Source organism: Tauraco erythrolophus, chromosome 5, assembly GCF_009769465.1.
Source record: "Tauraco erythrolophus isolate bTauEry1 chromosome 5, bTauEry1.pri, whole genome shotgun sequence".
NCBI lineage: Eukaryota > Metazoa > Chordata > Aves > Musophagiformes > Musophagidae > Tauraco > Tauraco erythrolophus.
Genome location: NC_141469.1, coordinates 2,297,418 through 2,315,524, shown reverse-complemented (window position 1 = coordinate 2,315,524; position 18,107 = coordinate 2,297,418). Strand labels below are relative to the sequence as shown.

Sequence of the window (18,107 nt, the reverse complement as noted above, 5' to 3'; positions counted from 1 at the left end):
ATCCGATCCTGTTGGGATCGGAAATCACTCCGCGTTTGGAACATCCTTGACTTCAGTTCTATTTTTCCATTCCCAAGGGAGGAATACGGACCCGTAAGGAGCTGCCTCACACGGGCAGGCACTAAACAAGGAATTTTTAGATCGTGGCAGGTATGGGCAGTCAATAATGCCATGTGGAAAGCAAAGAGTGCCTTTTTTCCTCCTTTAAGGATTATTCTTTACCTAAAAGCACCGACCCACGCAAATGCCATCTGTATAGTCATCTTACAACAACGAGGGGGAAAAAAAAGCGAGATAGAAAGCACACCTGACATCTGTCCCCTTGTTCACCGAAACTTCTCGTTACTCAGTTCCCCACGAGCAGATCAAAGTTTCAGAGATGAGAAGAAGTATTAGTAAAACCTCCCTGGACACATCTGAGATCCATACATTAACTCTCCTGAGTCCTTCCCTTCAAGAAATTCCATCTCTACAGGAATACAGGCAGCTGGCAGGAGCCAGGTGCATTCCCAGAGGCTGCTGGCTGCAAAGCTGGGCTGCTGCTGCTTCCCAGTCCTCCATGTTCCTTGGATCTCAGTTTAGGCCGAGCTCAGAAACCCAGAGCCTGATAAACTAAACAGCCACACGTCCCTCCCAGCAAGGAGTTCTGCGTAGAGCAAGTGCAGGTGGTTTTTTCTCACTGCCAAACAGGTGCAGTTTTATTTATAAATACTCCATCCTCTGGTGGAAAAAGACATGTCAAGCAAATATTGAAGTTAATTCAAATGAGGGTGCACAGCTTTACTCACTTTTTGGTGATAAGTTTGGGTTCTGGTAGATCTGATGGCAGACCAGTATCACTTGTGAGCCTTTTTTCTGAAACTCTCAGCTTCTCCGCACGGTCACCTTCGGGTCCAAATTCTTCATATTCAGTCTTGCACCAAAGACTTGTTTTGCTTCACACTCAGACACTTTTTCAAAATCTATCCGCACGGATTTTCAGATATCACCTCCCCTGGATACAGACCTGTGTAAGAGAGCAACAAGAATAACTTGGTTTTGGGAAGCAAAACATCACATACATTTTATTTGTTAGCTACACCTCGGTGGAACTTCTCACTTGATACTAGTTGGCTACTGCACTACAGCCATCTCTGATCAGGCTTTGTAATGTTTCTGCTTCATCCTACTGCGTTTTCTGATTTCCAGAGAAATCTGCAGTCCCTTTCTGGGTGGTTACAATCCCAAGTAACTGCTGCTAGTGTGACTTACGGGAGCCCAGGCCTTGAAGGTGGCCCTGATTGTTCCCATCCAACTGCCCTTGCAATGTAACACACTCGTTTTTTTCAAGTCTGCCCATTCAAAATCCAGAGCTTTAAAACTAGACCAGCTTCCACTCGGACTCTCAGTGACTTAAATGAAACCAACACAGTGTCTCCCAGTCCAAGGTTAATTACTAAGAGCAGAAAATAAACAGCACCTACAGACATTTGAACCTCTTTCAGGACTTGCTGAAGATGCCATCCACTTCTGCTGAAGCTGGTGATAACCTCTAATGTGAGTGAGTTGATCCAGTGATCAATAAGTGCTCAAGCCAGACCATACTGGTTTGCTCTAAGCATCAGTAGAACCTCCGCTTCCAATACAATAACCAGTGAGTGCTGGTTTAATCCACTATTTTCTCTGCTGCTGAGTTGGAAACGAGGAGGAGAAAGCCGTAGAACAGACTGCTAGTGGATGGGGTGTTACCTGGAGATACCCCATGCCCTGGTATAGCTGTTCTCTTCTCCACTCCTCACCCAGCATAGCAAGGACACACAAAGTCACAACTGTTTTACTTCATCCAGGCACCTGCTCAGCTTCTCCCCTGGAAAATCCTCATTCAGCATGTCCAGGGGCAACCAGAGGCACAGGGAGACTGAGACTACAAGGCCAGTTCCCTTTTCTTTTCAAATTCCCAATGATTGCTCCACAAGCCTCTGCCGTGCAGCGAGGTTGGGAGTCCGGCTCCTGACTCAGCCTGGAGTTTAAGCCGGGGGTGGTGGTTTGCCACCTCCTTGCCAGACTGCTGCAGTTCTCGGCTTCCCTAGGAAATTTTTTAATAATTGAACATGTCACCTAGTAAAAAGGGGATAGTCCGTAGAAGTAACAATTTGTAAAACAAATCAAAAGATCTTGCGATCCAGATAGAAACCGTCAGAGACATACAGGTGGCTGAACGGGACTCAAAATAGCTGTCACACCACCGTACGCAGACACGCAGATTTAGCAACTGAAATTCAGACATGCTGAACACCAGCAGTCCGGGAAAACCACCAAAATTGAGTCACGCACAATGTCATTCTGCTCAGGCTCTCCCTTCAGGCTTGAAAATACTCATGGATACCTCTGCTTGGATTTTACCAGGGCCATTTTTTTTTTTATCAGTGCAGGTTCACAAAACAGACCAAAACCACCCACTTCTGCATGTGCTTTATTCCGCTGCCTGCATCTCCCTTTCATACAGATTGCAAAAAAATCTCTGGTTTGGTTACAAAAAAGGTGACTGAACCCAAAAGTGCTTTAGATAGACACCTCTACCACCTCACAGTTCAACAGGTTTATTTTTAACCTTCTGCAAAAGATGGGGCATGGGGAGCACCTCGCTGCTGCTTCAGAAGAGAGCTCCACCTAGAACTCTGCAAGCAATATTTTCTGGGGACAGGGAAAAGAAACAAAACCATATTTTGCTCTCCTGAAGATGGAGCCCTCGTGAGAAAACAAGGTTTGTAAAGAAGAATTATGGCATAACCCCATGTCCTGCTAGGAGCTGGGCTCGCACCCATCATCCCCCACCACCTGCCAAGGGAAACCTTGCACCTCAGCACTGCTGATGCAACACGAAAGCTCATTGCATCATGCAACTGCTGCATGAGATGTTTGCACTAGGAGGAAAAGCTCAGGATGCAGATTTCAGGGTCTTCGAAGAGCTCTAGGGTTAGGGACCCAGCCAGCAAGGTCTGCAGAAAGGCTAAGAGATGCTGTAAGGTGACAGGCAGCCTTTTCTGCAACTGGCCAGTGTTGGCCAATGGCTTCAGCCTCTAGAGAGCCTGGCAAGAACAACCAAGCCCAGGGAGCCAAAGGTGGCACAGGCTGTGTGAAAAGCCTGTGCCTGGTCACAGGGCTGCTGCTCTGCTCCCCAAAGAAAACCTGGAAAACACAGGGACATTTACCACGTGCTGCTAATGTTGAGAGGAACACTAGTGCAAGGAACCGAAATTGGGGATACACTGGCAAAATAACCCTGGCTAAGAAGGGAGCTGTCAGCATCCTACTTTGCTCTGCCTCCCCTTTTGTCCCCTGATGGAAGTGTTGGGAAGCCCTTGCTAAAAAGTGTTTCTAAGACCCAACTTTCCTTAAAAAGTGGCCTTTTGTGTGCCAGACATCCATATGCTACAGAGACAGCTCTGGCCATTGCAGGTTACATTGCAAAGCTGGTTTTTAGAGTTACACAAATGGTCCCAAATTTGAACAAAAACCCCACCATAGCCTCTCCAGTACTCCTGTCCCTCAGGATGTCTGCTTGCTCAGGATCTCAGAGAGTTTGTCTGGAGCCTGACTCACAACCTTTCACATAACAAGTCCCCTGGAATGCCATTTCCCTTCACAAGGAAATAAATTCATCCATGCAGCGGGCAGAGCTGCAGGAAGAGTTCAGCTTTGCCACAGGCCTCCTGTTGCTTTCCATCTCTTTTACTCCTCCCCTCTCTCATCTTGACTGCAAGCTCTTTGGGGGCAGGTCAAGCCCCTAAAAGATGTTTGCAGACTATCTGGTGCAAACAGGATTCTGACCTCAACACCTTAAGTGTTTCTATTAGACCAGTCAAGCAAACTAAGTCTGCTTTCTCAAAACTAGGAGGCAGAGCTGTGACCCCTTTCTGGGACACTTCCTTGCCATACACTCCTCACCCCAAGGTGGGTAAGTGCCACCAGCTCTGATGGTAAGATGTCCCCTAAGGCTCAGGGTGGTTTTGCACTCCCCTCCACTCAACAGCTTCCGTGCTTGTTGGCCATGAACAGAATAAAAACGCACAGTAAAAGCGCAACCCCCTGCAAGCCAGAGATCTCTGTGCACCAAACCTGCCCAGTTTCAGTCCCCCACCACATTTTCCATAGTGTCAGCACAAGCCAGGTGGGCTGTTTATTTTAGGAAACAAGTAGCTCTATCATTTGCACACCCCCTTATAGGCAGACACGGGCTGTCCACTCCCTTTCTTCAAAAGAAGAGGAGACGAGATGAAGAGCTCTTTGTTGCTGTGCGTGGCCTCGGCCATCTCCTTGGGGTTCGTCTTTGTGGCAGGTAGGTGCAAAATGAGGAGGACGGAAAAGCCTTAACTTCATTTCTCAGTGATGGGTTTTGTGTAATCAGCCATTAATAATTTTAACAGTCAAAAACCCAACCTGGAAGCCTGCTCAAGCGGTCACACTTCAGTGATGCTTGGACACCTCAGAGTCTTTCTGCACCGCAGAGCTGTGTGTTTAATTGCTGTGTCAAGGCTGAAAAAGCCATCACTGGCTGCAAATTTAAGACTTTGATTAGCTGTTTTTTATGGGGTTTCTGAAGCAACAAACCAAACAAGCATGCTTGCTTTTCTGCAGTGCTAAGCAGCTTACAGAGTCTTACCCGCTAGATTTAAAGGCTTCTAAAATATTCCTGGTAGTCCTGTCATACAGCTACAGCCAATTTACTTCTGATGAAACTTTAGTTGATCATAAAACTCCACTGGTTTTCTTGGAGAGTCTCTATTTAGACTGAGATCAGATGCCAGCACACTCCTCAGTGTGGTTCACCGAGAAGAAATACTGGCTATAATAATGCCAGAACTCTATATGACCGTCTAAAGTCATCCTTATTCACATGGTGGATCTGATCTACAGAGTAAAGTCCATGCTGAAGGATAACAATCAGAACAGCATGGACAACAGTATCCCTCCATTGCCTCCAGCTTTTGGGAGGGGGCATGTCATGAGCCCACTCTCGTTTTCCCCGTTGCTACACATGGCTTAACAGAGATACACTTAAACAGCTTAGAGGGGAAGTCAGATTTGAGTTACACGCAGCTACACAAGTGCTATTTCTACTACTTATGTCGAAATTACTGTAATTTTGGTCTAATTGAGCCTCTTCCTCCTGAAAGTAGCTGCTTGCACCTGCAGCAGAGTTGGCACAGATCTGTTTGGAATGCATTTGCTTCTTCACTACGCCGCAGCTGGGTTTTGTTTGGCTTCGCAGCACACTGCACCACAACTCAATATGGGAAGATGACAAACTGTCAAAATAACCTCTGCATGAGTGTTGACAAGGGAGGGAACACCATTTTCCAGTTAACTCATGCACCAGAAAATCCAACCTGCAGACATTTAGAAAGGCATGAGGAAATTTCATACTTAACTACCTTCTCCCCAAAGGCATTTGACTGGGTCATACATAGGAGTACAGTTGATTAAACTACCTTTTTTTGCAGCTTTATAATTTTACTTTAAATAATGTATATGGTCTACCTGTAACTTCTATGGTTACTGAAGCCATGAGTATTAAATAAGGAATTAAATGAGAAGAATATTTTTAGAGTACAGTCAAAAAACCTCTGCGTATTCATCGAACAGTATGTTAATAATTTTCTAAGTTGAATTAAAGCCTGCTTCCAAAGCAAATGGGATCTTACTTGAATATTAGCTTTGGATTAATGGCTTCGTAAGAATTGCACACATCACACAGAATACAGTAACAGATAGAGGAAGCTTTATGTGCAGGACACAAAATCAAAGACTTTCTGCAAGAAAAAAAGGCCAAGCCTCAAGAAGGCAGCGACTAAAGAGGGTTTTCTAGTCAGCTTCTGCTTCAGAAGGAAGCATTCATGTTGAGCAATGGGTTAGCAGAGAGGAAACATGGAGCAAGGGAGATGGGATTAAGTGGTGTGAAGAGATAACCACCATCTGCACGTGCCAGGTATGAGAACACGTTCCTGCCTTGGTGGGGCACACTGCCACCGGAAGCAGGACGGGAACCTACATGCCATGGACACATTTGGCAGTGGCATTTGTACAGGTGGCCAGTTGTGCTGGGTGCTATATAGAGAAACTTTAAGAGCCCACCCTGGCTCCAAGGGAATCAACGGGCACACGGTGTAGTGGATGTGCTCGAGCGGGATAAAGAAAAGCGTGCGAGCAGTAGGAAGGGCAATGACTCCTACACACCCCTAGTGGCTTGCTCCACTGCCCACAGTGAAGGAGCCAAGTTATTGCCTTCCTGATAGACAAACTCCACAGTGAACCTTTTTCAGAAGGTATTCTGCAGCAAATTGTCATAGAAACAGCATTTGTAACCAACGGGCGAATTGTAGGGACACCCTGAGGCATCATTTGACAGTTTTTCTGCCTTTTTTACAATTAAGAGGCCTGTAAGGATCTCAGAAAACATCCCAGTGCAATGGGAGCTGATGAGACCAGCATATTGTAGGGGTAGGAAGGAAGCTCTAAGTAGCCTTTGGTAAAAAAACAGGAAAGCTATTTCCATTACATGGTCTGGACTAGATGCTTAGGGGGCTCTGCCCATCCATACTGTTCTTGTTTGGTCTTGCTGACAGCTTCATGCAACACTCAAGCTGCTTCCAGTAGCAGGTAACACACATGAAGCTTGCAGCACAGCTGGGATACCATGTGCTGCTCCTGGATCCCAGCTTCACTGTTGTTCCTCCAGGGTTTGAGCACTATCCCTTTTGCTGTATAGCGACAGGGGCTGTTGTTCACAAAACCCAGCACCTTTGGACATGGAAATAAAAACTGCAGCCACGAGCTTAAGCAATGTGTCTGCTTCCATGCTTTGGTAACTCAAAGAAATCCAGCTATTAGGACCAAAGCTTTTCAGTCAAAGAGACTCCGAAATCTTCCATAGACATGATGGACACAGGCTTTTTTAGCCTATTGCTTCTTTCTCTCCATGCTTAAACCAAGGGACAAGCGGAGTACGCGAGTCCCCAGAACTGTGAGGTCCATCTGAGCCCAAGATAAACTAGCCCCATCACACAAACAGGAATTTCTGGCTTCGGTACTTCTAAGCAGGCTCCCAGTGCTGTAGTAAGGGTGATGCTGTGAAGTGATGGCTGCAAGCTCCATCTTAGCAGCATTTACAAATACCAAGGGATGTAAAAACAACCACTTAAAGGTACGACTTGACACACGAAAAGCAAGGCTGGCTGGTTATCAGTGAGGAGACCAGCAGCTCTGGGTTGGGAAAAGCCAGGTAGCAAAGAACAAACTACTTCAAATCCATCTCTTGGCACATTAAGAAGGCATTGCATGCCACCAGGCGCATTCAAAAAGCCTCTGGGTGGCATATATGTTTTACTCTGTTTTGACTGGGTTCCATATTAAATAACATGTTAAAAGTACAGGAGACATAGCCAAGCTGGTTCTTCTCTATTTGAATAAGCTCCTCAGTTGCCAAACTCAACTTCAGTATAAGCAGAAGACTAGGAAATCAGGACCAGAGTTTTCCCTGCAAACCACAACCATCTGAAGGGCCACTTACCTTTAACTGCCAGGTCATCAGGCTGCCTTCTTGGTGAGTCCTGTAGTGATTTTTGACATCTGTTCCACCGAAGACCTGAAGGCCAAGGTACCACTCAAGGTAAACTGACACATCTGCCCCTGAAGCAAGGTCAGAGATGTCTCCTTAGAAGCCAGATCCAAACTAAGGGTTGCACTGCTTTAAGAGTCCCGGTACATGACAGAGGCCTTGAGTAACCTTCTCAATTCGGGGAAAAACAGCACTTCAGCAGCCAGGTAAAGCTCAAGGCTTGCACAGGGACTTGCTTCTCATTTCATTAGAAACCCCTGCATGTTTGCCTATCACTCCAGCAACACTGTGTCCAGGTTCTGAGTTCTGTTGCCCAGTCCCATCATCTCCACATAGAAAAGCATACTGTGGACCAAGCAGGGAAGACAGCTGAACTCATCTTTGCCCAGAGGCTCATTTCTACCTGTGGAAACCTGGACTTGTATCAGTTGACATGTTACAAAGGTGCTTTTCTAGCATTCTCATCACTTGGCTTTTCAGGCTTCAAGGTTTTTCTTCTTGACCTTGGGATTGCTTATCTTGTCCTTGCAGGTTATCCACGCTACTCTGAGGACAAGGAGTACGTGCTGGTCGATAACAAGTGCAAGTGCGTAACAGTGACCTCAAAGTTCGTCCCCTCCAAAGAAAATCCTGATGAAGAAATCCTGGAGAGAAACATACGCATCATGTAAGTGGCAGACAACAGTTGCAGAAAAATGGTGAACAGGAGATTAAGATGTACAGGAGTTTGCTTTTCTTGGCATTGTTTCTTATCTCCTGGCATCATCCATGTGCAGAGTTTTTCCCATGGGCTGCTTTCTGTGGTCTCACAAAATAATTCCTTTTCTTTTGTTTTTCTAGCTCAAATGAACCTGGCTGGTGTTTGTACCCTCAGATACAAAAAGCTCCTCATGTTTTAAGGGTCCAGTGGTAAACTTACAAAAAAGTCTGAGGAAATAGGGTGTCACATTTCTGCAGTTGATCCCATCTGAAAGGAAATTGGGCCCATGACACTGGACTCACTGGTCTGCTGGCATGCCTGCTATTTTATAGGCTGGGAAAACTCATTAATGCCTAAACTACCAGAAAGGTTAATCCTGTGAGGCAGATCTCAGTTCCAGACTAGAATTTTGACCTTTATTCACACAAACCTTACACTAGTGTGTCTGTCTCTTGGAAACATGGACAAAGTTCCATCTCAGAGCTGCAAGAGGTCTGGTACAGCTCACAACAGATCAAGTACTCAACATCTGTCCACATCCTGCAAGATGGTCTCACATCTGCCAGGTCAGAGGTGGTTGTTTTAAGAAAGTATTATCAGCCCTGTCACCTGGCACGCAGCACTTTCAGAACTTGCTGCAATCGTTTCAGGACAAGTTGCTGCCTTTGAGGGCACAGAAGGGCCAAGATCTGCCCTTCCTGGGCTTTGCTATGGAAAGGGCTTGGTAAGGAAATAACCTGGAGAACACAAATAGAGTTGACAATCCTTTACAGCAGAGTGATCTCGTGTTTAATAAGCCGTTTTCACAATAGCCATTCTCTTCCCTCCTTTGCAGAGTCCCCCTGAAGGCTCGAGAGAACATCTCTGACCCCTTGTCCCCACTCAGAACCACTTTTGTCTACCGCATGACTGAACTGTAAGTAGCTTTATTTACCGAGTTCATTTCCTAACACTTACCCTCCTCTGCAGCATTGCTCACAGCATCACCAAGATCTGCTTGAAGGCCAGCAGACAAGGTGAGGCAGAGTCCCCCAAAACAGTTTTTCTCATGGACCCAAGCTTTAATATTCTGTTGCAAGCCAAGAAATTATCATCTTCATGATTAATTCACATTAAAAGGTCTCACATTTAGAGACAATGTTTCATTCTGACCCCTGTTCATGTCAAATATCTTAAATATCAGCAAATTACACACTAACACCCCCTTTTAGGGACCAGTCTTGCCAGTAACACTTGGACAACACTAAAATCATCTGGCTGGGAGTTCCTGTGTAAAACCTAGATGGGCCACAGTACCCACCTAGCTACACCTGCAGATAAATAAGGAGGATTTGGGTTTCACCAGGGGCATGTTTTCATCACAGCTCTTGACCTTTTTTCTATTCCCCATCTCTTCCAGCTGCAAAAAATGCGATCCCGTAGAAATTGAACTGGGTGGTGAGATCTACCAGGCCCAGCAGAGCACCTCCTGCGAGGAACCCGAAACCTGCTATACCTACAACAGGGACAAGTGCTACACCACAACTTTCCCATTCCTCTATCACGGGGAGACGAAAATCCTGCAAGCAGCTCTGACACCGGCATCCTGCTACGCCGATTAGCTCAATCCTCTGCCATGCTAAAGCCCTGTTGTGCTCAGTGTCCTGTCCAAAATCCATGTATAGAACCGTAGTACCTGGACAACAGTGTCCAAATTATCAGCTCCCAGAGTAATGCCAACTTGCTTCTTCAGATTGTTTTCAACATCACATGAGTGCTGTCTCCCAGAAGCAGCTCACAGTTGTCAAACTGTTCTTATATCCCCAGCACACATCCATAGTGCCATTATTACATGCCTCAGACATAACCACCAGTCTTTTGGACAGTTTTCCATCAGTCTCTCTGATCCAGGCTGCCACGGACATCAGCAGCAATGTCCATGCACTGCCTTCCCTCCCTGAGCCATCTCAAGCAAACCTCTGCACAACCTTTATATGAGAGCCGTGCATGACATGGCCAGAATTTGGGCCATTATTACAAGTCTGATAAACCTTCAGGTCTACAAGAAAAGATGAGGGATAAGACAGAATTCACATATCCAAGTTATTTTGCATTTGGGCATTGTAGACTACTGTATCACTTGGACAACTGCAAGCTTACCATTTTCTCCTACACCTAGAGAAGGCCAACAGATACCCCTACCCTGAAGCACTTGACAAAGCTGCCAAGACCTCAGCTGTGCCAAGAATAGTAAACTCTTTGAGGACGTTAGGTGTTTCCACGCTCATTTTCTGATATTGCTGCCTTCTTCCAACTCTGCTTCAAGTGCTACTGGTGGAAAACAAGCCCAAGCTGGCTTGAATTTTTCCCATGTTCATCACTTTACATTTAGAGTCACAAGAAATACTATCAAGCCAACACAATTGCAAGAGCAGGACCCTAGTTAGGGATTAATCCCTTTTTTTGCACCAGTATTTCCATAGAAGAAAGCCTCAACAAAAAAAGGCACTGATTTCTGTCTTGCACCTTACACTTAACCCCATCACACCCTGTACTGCCCGTGGAGACATCACTTATATGAGTGCTTAAAGTGCCCAGCATTACTTTTGGGGTAGCTGATTTCTTTTTCACTGTTGCCAGAAGTTTCTTGTAAAGCCTACAGCTGTTCTGAAAAGTCCTTACCTGGCTTCACACATCATCAGAATAATAAACCAGCAAAAACCTTATTCCTGTAATTGGAGCTTTGTTAGAGAAACATTAAATAAACTTCTTCCTGCAGCAGTCTGTGTATTTTACTGCAACTCAGTGAGATTCCATAGGAAAAAGTCTGTAAACATATTCGTTCCTTCTTGACAGTGAAGAAGCTCTCCCTAAATAGCTGCTTACACTTATGCAAAGCCTCCCAAAATAGCATGATAGAAATATTACGATGCACTTGCAGAAACTCTGACAGATTAAGGCTGAACGGGTTGATGATTTTAGCATCAGCTCTGCATCACTGAGCTGCTTCAAGGCCTCATGAGTCAGTGCAGGATTTGAGTTGAAAAACCCCAACGCCACCTAAATCACTCTCGAAAGTTGCCATTCCCAAATCAGAATTTTATCCCATGACTGAAAAAAGGGCCATTAGGACAGGTACTTTGGGGATAATCATTCCCATGCAAACTATCTGTCCCAAAGGGAACACAATCTTGTGGAGGCCAAGTTCTGAAAAGCAAGACTTAAAAGAATACAGATATAAATAATTCTAATTTTACATCAGAGTTAAGGAAAATGAACTCTGAAAAGCAACATTTTTCCCCCTCCTTCATGGAAAAAGATAGGAACTTGCACAAAATGCAAAAGGAAGCGAAGAAACTCCTGCCACATACCGAGATGGTGTTAAGTATTTCACTGATTAGGTACTAAGTTCACTGAAATTTGTTTTAAAAACCTTTTCATCTTCAAAATCCCCGTGTTTATCAACCTAAGAGTGCCATGATGTCACAAGTTAGGAGGTCATGGCAACACTGCATTTCATCTCCCAACACAGCCCTTCAGTTCACAGCCACAGGATCTTTTCCGTCCCTGGGGCTCTGCTTCTACTCTGGAACCACGCACCTAAAGACAACTTGACACTTGTTTGTGCATCCTGTTGTAGAGGTAACAGAAGATGAACACTGACTCACAACAGGACTGCAAATGACCCCGCAGCACATGTTGGCAGTCCAGCAACAGCAGCAGAGAGTGCTCCCTAAAGGCATTCAGGGTAAGCCAACTGAAAGCACAGAACATGGTCCAAGCAGCTGTGAACAAGTACTGGCTTAGGTGACTTTCAGCAGATCCAAACAGCCACTGGGAAATAAAAAAATTGTGCCAACTCCCCCCGTGCTTCTCAGATTTATAATAAAGCAGGATTCATTCCCGTCATCTTCTCAGAGAAAGAAAAGCCTGAACTGACAGTCCCGGTACCCCTCGGTACTGGTTTGTTTTAGCCAGGTTTTAAGTAACAAAGCAACAGACTAAGTTAAATGCAGCTCTGAATTCTTACCTGAAAGTCCTAGACAGCAAAATAGGAGTAAGTGAGGTCTGCTTATCCATGGAAACACCCTGCCACAGTACGGCTTTCCTCCATTCTGACCTGGACAAAAAGAAAACAGAGTTCAAATCCAACCAAGCAGCACTTGAAGGCAGCTCAGGGCAGCCTTAGGGTATTGCTTCTTCAGTCGTACTGGGAGAGTGACCAGTCACTGGAGCAAGGGCAGTGATTTCAAAGGAGCCTGCTTTACCATGAGCTCTGCTCCACCCCTCACCTACTCTAACATTAGCACATTTAAGAGGAACACTTTACTGGTCTCTGGCAGCCAGGTACCTCTACTTTGGGCTGTAACACCTAGAAGGCAAAGCCCTCGTGTAACCAGAATGACTTTTCCCCACAGCTGCCAGAATGAAAAGCATAGAAAAAAGCAAGTCTATGAGAAGAGGTGAACAGTTAACACTTAAATAATCAAGTGATCAGTTGGTTTGTCATCAAGAAAACACACAGGAGAGAAGAGAATAGATAAAGGAAGCTGAGACTGTTTGGCACATTATGTCTATATACACACATCCAGAGTTAATTTACTATTAATGTGCTATTTACTGAGCACATGAGAGAAAGAATGTGTCTCAAGACCCAGTAGTAAAATACCAGCACACCAGATCCCCAGTTAAATGAGTATTTCATACACTTATACATAGCTGTATGTAGGTATTAAGATAAACTTAAACATTTCTCTTGCCTACTCAGTGAATATTGGATTATTTCATGTCAAGGAGGACAGTTATCCTGGAAGAGACAGGAGGAGAGTTACCTTACAACATACCAAATCCACCTAGCTCAGACTGGGATCTCACTACATTTGCCTAAACATGACCATTTAACCCTTACAGAGATGCTTCGCAGAGCCAGCACACACCTGACATGGCCCAGGAGAGGTCTGTGCCACCCTGCCCTGGCTGCTCTAAGCCAGGTGGGACACCCACAGATACCCAAGTTTGTCTACCAATTAAGCCCCAATTTTCAGCTCCTGTCCTATCCTGCTTTCTTGATTTAGGACAGGAAATTTTTGCTTTAAGTGAAGTTTAGAGGTATGAGAAAAACGCCCAATCTAAGTCATCCAAACAGCAAAAAAACCCACAGTATCACAGCTTGCAGCACCAAAGCCTGCTCTCAGAGACGGTTTACAATCTGACCCAAGAAAAACAGGTGAGAAGACATGCACTATTGACTGAGAAGCACGAATCTTACAAGAGGTCTCTATATTTTGATCTAGAAAATGGTTTTTTCTAAAGCAGGTTACTTCTAAGATAAAAAACCGAGGCTTTTTTCCTGCCTGCAGCTCTGTTGTCCCTGCCAGGCCACCTAGCATGACCACTTGCTACTTGTTTTTGTCTGTGGGGTGTCTTTGCCATCACGGGCACAAGCCAAGTGCAGATTTCAGCTAAAGGTCTATCAGACTAGTCTCCCTCAGAAGAAGGTGCCAGTCTTGAAGGTCAAGTTGTACCAGTTTGGCTCATGTTCACAAAGGTAACTGATCAAGAAAGATTCACTGTACAGTTGGGAAATATTCTTGCTTTCCTGCTGGTGCTTTTCTTGACTTCATCCAGTAACAGAAATTCTGTACCGTGACCCAAAAGAAGGAGCACAAACATGCAGCCTGGTTTGCGGAAATGCCATCTCCAACACGGGTGGCCTTGCCAGGCAGATGTAGCAGCCTTACAAGGAACGGTGGAACCTCCCAGCTGGCGCTGCTGCTCCCAGGGAAGCTGTTCCAGATGTGCAAGGCAATGAGACTTACTGAAAGACAGCAAGGATATGCCTAGAAAACCTCCAGCTGTACCGTAAAGCTTTCTTTTATTCATCAGGTGCAGCAAGGTCTATCACAGCACCCAATGGGAAACACGAGGCTCTGCATGAGGATCTGGAAAAATTATTTTTTCAACACAGCCAAGTTACCTTGAGTCTTACTTGTCTCATCTACAGCTCACACATCAAGTGCTTGCACTGAAGACCGGTCCATGTATATCCAGAGACTGTCACAGCAGATGAAATGACTAAAAACTTATAAAAACCACATTTCTGCAGCATCTCTGTCGAGATCAAACTAAAGAGGAAGGCTGTACCAAAGCAAACCACCTAAACTTAACGTCTTGAAGTATACATTTATTTAATGTGTGCTTCTCCTCGAAGGAGCACAAAGTCCTTTTCCTTTTCACCCCTCCTCTGCCTGTCCTGTAGCATCCTTCATTTCTGCACAGTGCTGAAATACAAGGAAATGTCTCAGAAACCCTGTTGAACCTTAATAGAAAAGTCTAGTAAGCCTTTCTTGTTTCACAAAATACCCGCAATTGCCTGACTGAAACTTCAAAACCTGTAACTTCAGCACTTGTTAAACAGCCATTGGATAATTTTCAGCAATGTTTCTGTAAATGAAGTATTTGAAACTCAGCTATCCAGTACAGTATGAGTAGGAAAGTTGGACTTTTCCACTTCTACTCTGTAATCCTCAATAAACATGAAAAGGTATTTTTTTTGAAAGCAAATCTTTTAAAGTGGGGAAGCAACTTTCAGAAAACCACAATGTCACTTCAAACAAGTCTCTGCTATTTAGTTACTATTCAGGACATACTGGTTTTGACTTTGAAAAAAGATTTTGCAGAAAACTTGTTCCCTTCAGGTGGTTTAACTCAGTGACCCAGTTGTGCTGCAGAGAAACACCACTTCAGGCAAAGCCAGGACTGAAAATCTAGTAGTGGCACAGAGATGGCTTTACATTAGCAAAATCAACCGGGATTCTTCTTTTCTCAGTAGAACTACAAAGGACTGAGTATTTATCAAGGCTATTACTCAAACATCACCCTACTTTGTCTAACAAGACACAAACACTGTCTCAGACTGCAAATTAGTTATGAGTCTGTAACATAAACCAGCAGTAAACACTGGTTTGGGGCTTTGAGATTGGCTTTTTTCTTAAGGTACAAAGAGCAAGTTGACTCTCTTGTCAATTAGAAAAAAAGTAAGTTTTGAGATCAGCAACACCAATTCCCTAGAATGACTGAAGGCCAAGAACTCACATAGAATTTATGACATGTGAGGCATCAAATACACTACATGAATCTAAGTAAAATCTCTTAAATATTCTGAAAACTCTACCGGAACTCTACAGCCATTCATAAGATAAAGAGAAATGGGTGCTAACTGGAAGAAGCTAAGCTCTCTTTTGCTGGTTATGCAGTTGTTGCAGTCCAGTACGTACATCTTTCTCCAAAATATATGTAACAGCTTGTAAACTCTTTTCCATGGAAGAGGACCCATATGGCTTAAAGGCTTGTTTGGAACTAAAGTAGTGACACCAAAAGTAGCAATATCGTTCAAGATCATGTACTCAACTTTTCAACTCTCTTTCTTCTGCAACACTAAAAGCAACTTAACTGTGGACAAAACAGAACCAATAACTTGGTATGTTTTAATTCCCAGCCTGTAATTCCATCCATTTACACTCCATCCATCAACACTGCAACCTCAAATGGAGCTGAAGTCATTTAAACCACTACTAAAAAGTAACCTGCAGAGAGTTATCTTAGTTCTCTAATACTGTTTTTAAGTAACCTTTTTCTTCCTTTGCTTTACTTTCTAATGGAACATTATTTCTTAGTTCACAACATGAAGAAAACGCACAGTTTTATTTTTTTTTTTTAAGGGCATATTTAACCTATGCAAAAACTAAGCTGAAAAAGACAAGTGCTCATAAAGTTAAAAGACTAAAGCTTTCTCCACTAGGCTTTATAGGTATTTTTCCTATTTTGTATTTTTGCTGTATTTAATACAAGATTAAAAAAAATTGTGTATGTAAATTTAATTATATCTACACTAATGTTCAAAGCGTACACAAAAAACTTTTTTTCAATTAACTTCTTCATGTTGTACCAAACACACAATCACAGAAACTGTCAGCTCATAGACCTCAATCAAGACAAATAAAACATAGCAAATACATACATAGCTCTAAGACGACACCGAAATCCATGTTTTAGCTTTCCATCTTTTAACACAACAAAACAATGCCTCAACTAAATTCATTTCCCATCAGATAAACGAAACCACAGTACTCACATCACATACATAAAAAACATGAGAGCTTTGTTGCAAAAAACACACACAAAAAAATTGTACTTATTTCCTTAAACAATAAAACTCATTAAGAACCACCACCCCACTACAACAAATAAGATAATGAATGTCTTTCCCCCGTAAATTTAAGCATTCCTGGCTTGATTAGCTCGTTAAAATCAGACCAATGAGTGTGCAGGAGGCAAAGGAATTAGGATATAAATGCTCACACTGCGTGCTTTCCCAGTAATATTCTTTTCTTTCTTAACAGTTGAAGTAGTAACATTGAAAAATCTGCTTTTTTTTTAATGCAAGTAATTTTTTAGTGTTTATGGTGTATTGACAGAAAGTTAAAGCAAATATAGGGAGTGGTTTTGGGCTGTGTTAAATTATTCTGTAATAACTTAAAATGTCATTTTAAACTTTATAATATTTCTTTCTATTTACTTAAAATTATTAGTAGTAAATGTTGGGTGGTATTTCAAAACTTGATAAAGAAGTTTTCTTTCATGAGCTTATTTTTAAGTGTGAAAGTTATTTAACATAATAAGTGCTTTTCAAGTGAAAATGTGTTTTAAAACTAATTACTTCACACTTATGGTAAGTCTACAAATTATTTGTAAAATAAAAAAAAAAAAACAGTTTATGTGGTCTTATGGAGGGACTATGGTCTCCACAGAAACCAGCACCATAATGCTGTCTCTACAGGTATGTTAAAAAAACATTAACAGTTTATTCCAGGACTATATTACTGTAGTAGAAAAAATGTTTTTTTCCATGGTTACTCTGAAAAATATGGTGCTGTTCCGTTTCACCGGTTGTCTTGTAATGTTTTAAGATAGTAAGCTATTCCTGTGGTAGAGTGGGTGAGTTGTGTTAATAGTTTGGTATTAATTAAAGAACAGTTGGGTGGTTATGCTTTACTGTAAGAAAAACCATGTCCATGGTTAGTTTTGAGCTAAAAGGGTTGGTATGAGGATAGAGAGCAAAGATGCCTGAATACAGAAACTAAGGATGTCAAGATGCTAATGAAACTAATAAATTGATACTAAGATGAATAGATATGAAATTTTAAAATATTGTTTAGGACAGTGCGTAGCTTTGCTTTGAGCTAATGAGATAACAAACCACAAAAAGGTTGTTTTTTCATCTTGTATTCTTTTGTAAGTTAAACTAAAGCAAAAACCAACTTAAAATTTGTACAAGCCTGTAAGGAATTGTGTTACTTACACTGTGCTTGGGATAATTAGTGTACAACCTAACCTGTCCTTTGACTATCCCTTTTGAAACCAACTATTTCAAAGTGTTCAGCAAGAAGAGGAGGAGAAAGAACAGATTGTTTTGTCTTCTTTCCTAAAAGATTGAGCTTCTTTATCTTCAGGTTCTGGATGTTATCTGACAAGGACCTCTACATGCAGCAGCAGTAAACACTCCTGAAAAACAAGGTGTGCAGGTAGGGCTTGCTGCCAAAGTGATAATGAAGCTCCTGTTCATGGCTATCAGTGCCAGTATCTGGTCCTTCATGGTCAGTTTGTGTTGTGCCAAGTGGCTGTTCTCCATATGAGTGAGAAATACCTCCATGCTCCTGTGAGCAGACACTGGAAACCAATAATTACTTTTGGTATGTGTTTTTTTTTTACACTTGGGAGTTTGCGTGGGAGGGGTCTCACACACAGGTGTGTGTTCCTGCCTTCAAATAT

At 43.1% G+C, this 18,107-nt stretch overlaps 1 protein-coding gene across 1 annotated transcript; it reads left to right on the top strand.

Moving 5' to 3' along the window:
• The first annotated feature begins 4,254 nt into the window (after nt 1–4,254).
• Nucleotides 4,255–9,898, top strand: JCHAIN (joining chain of multimeric IgA and IgM). The gene is made up of 4 exons (XM_086612259.1): nt 4,255–4,318; nt 8,129–8,264; nt 9,133–9,213; nt 9,697–9,898. Exons 1-4 carry the CDS (start codon nt 4,255–4,257, stop codon nt 9,896–9,898), a joined length of 483 nt encoding a protein of 160 aa, XP_086468385.1.
• Nucleotides 9,899–18,107: the final 8,209 nt, after the last annotated feature.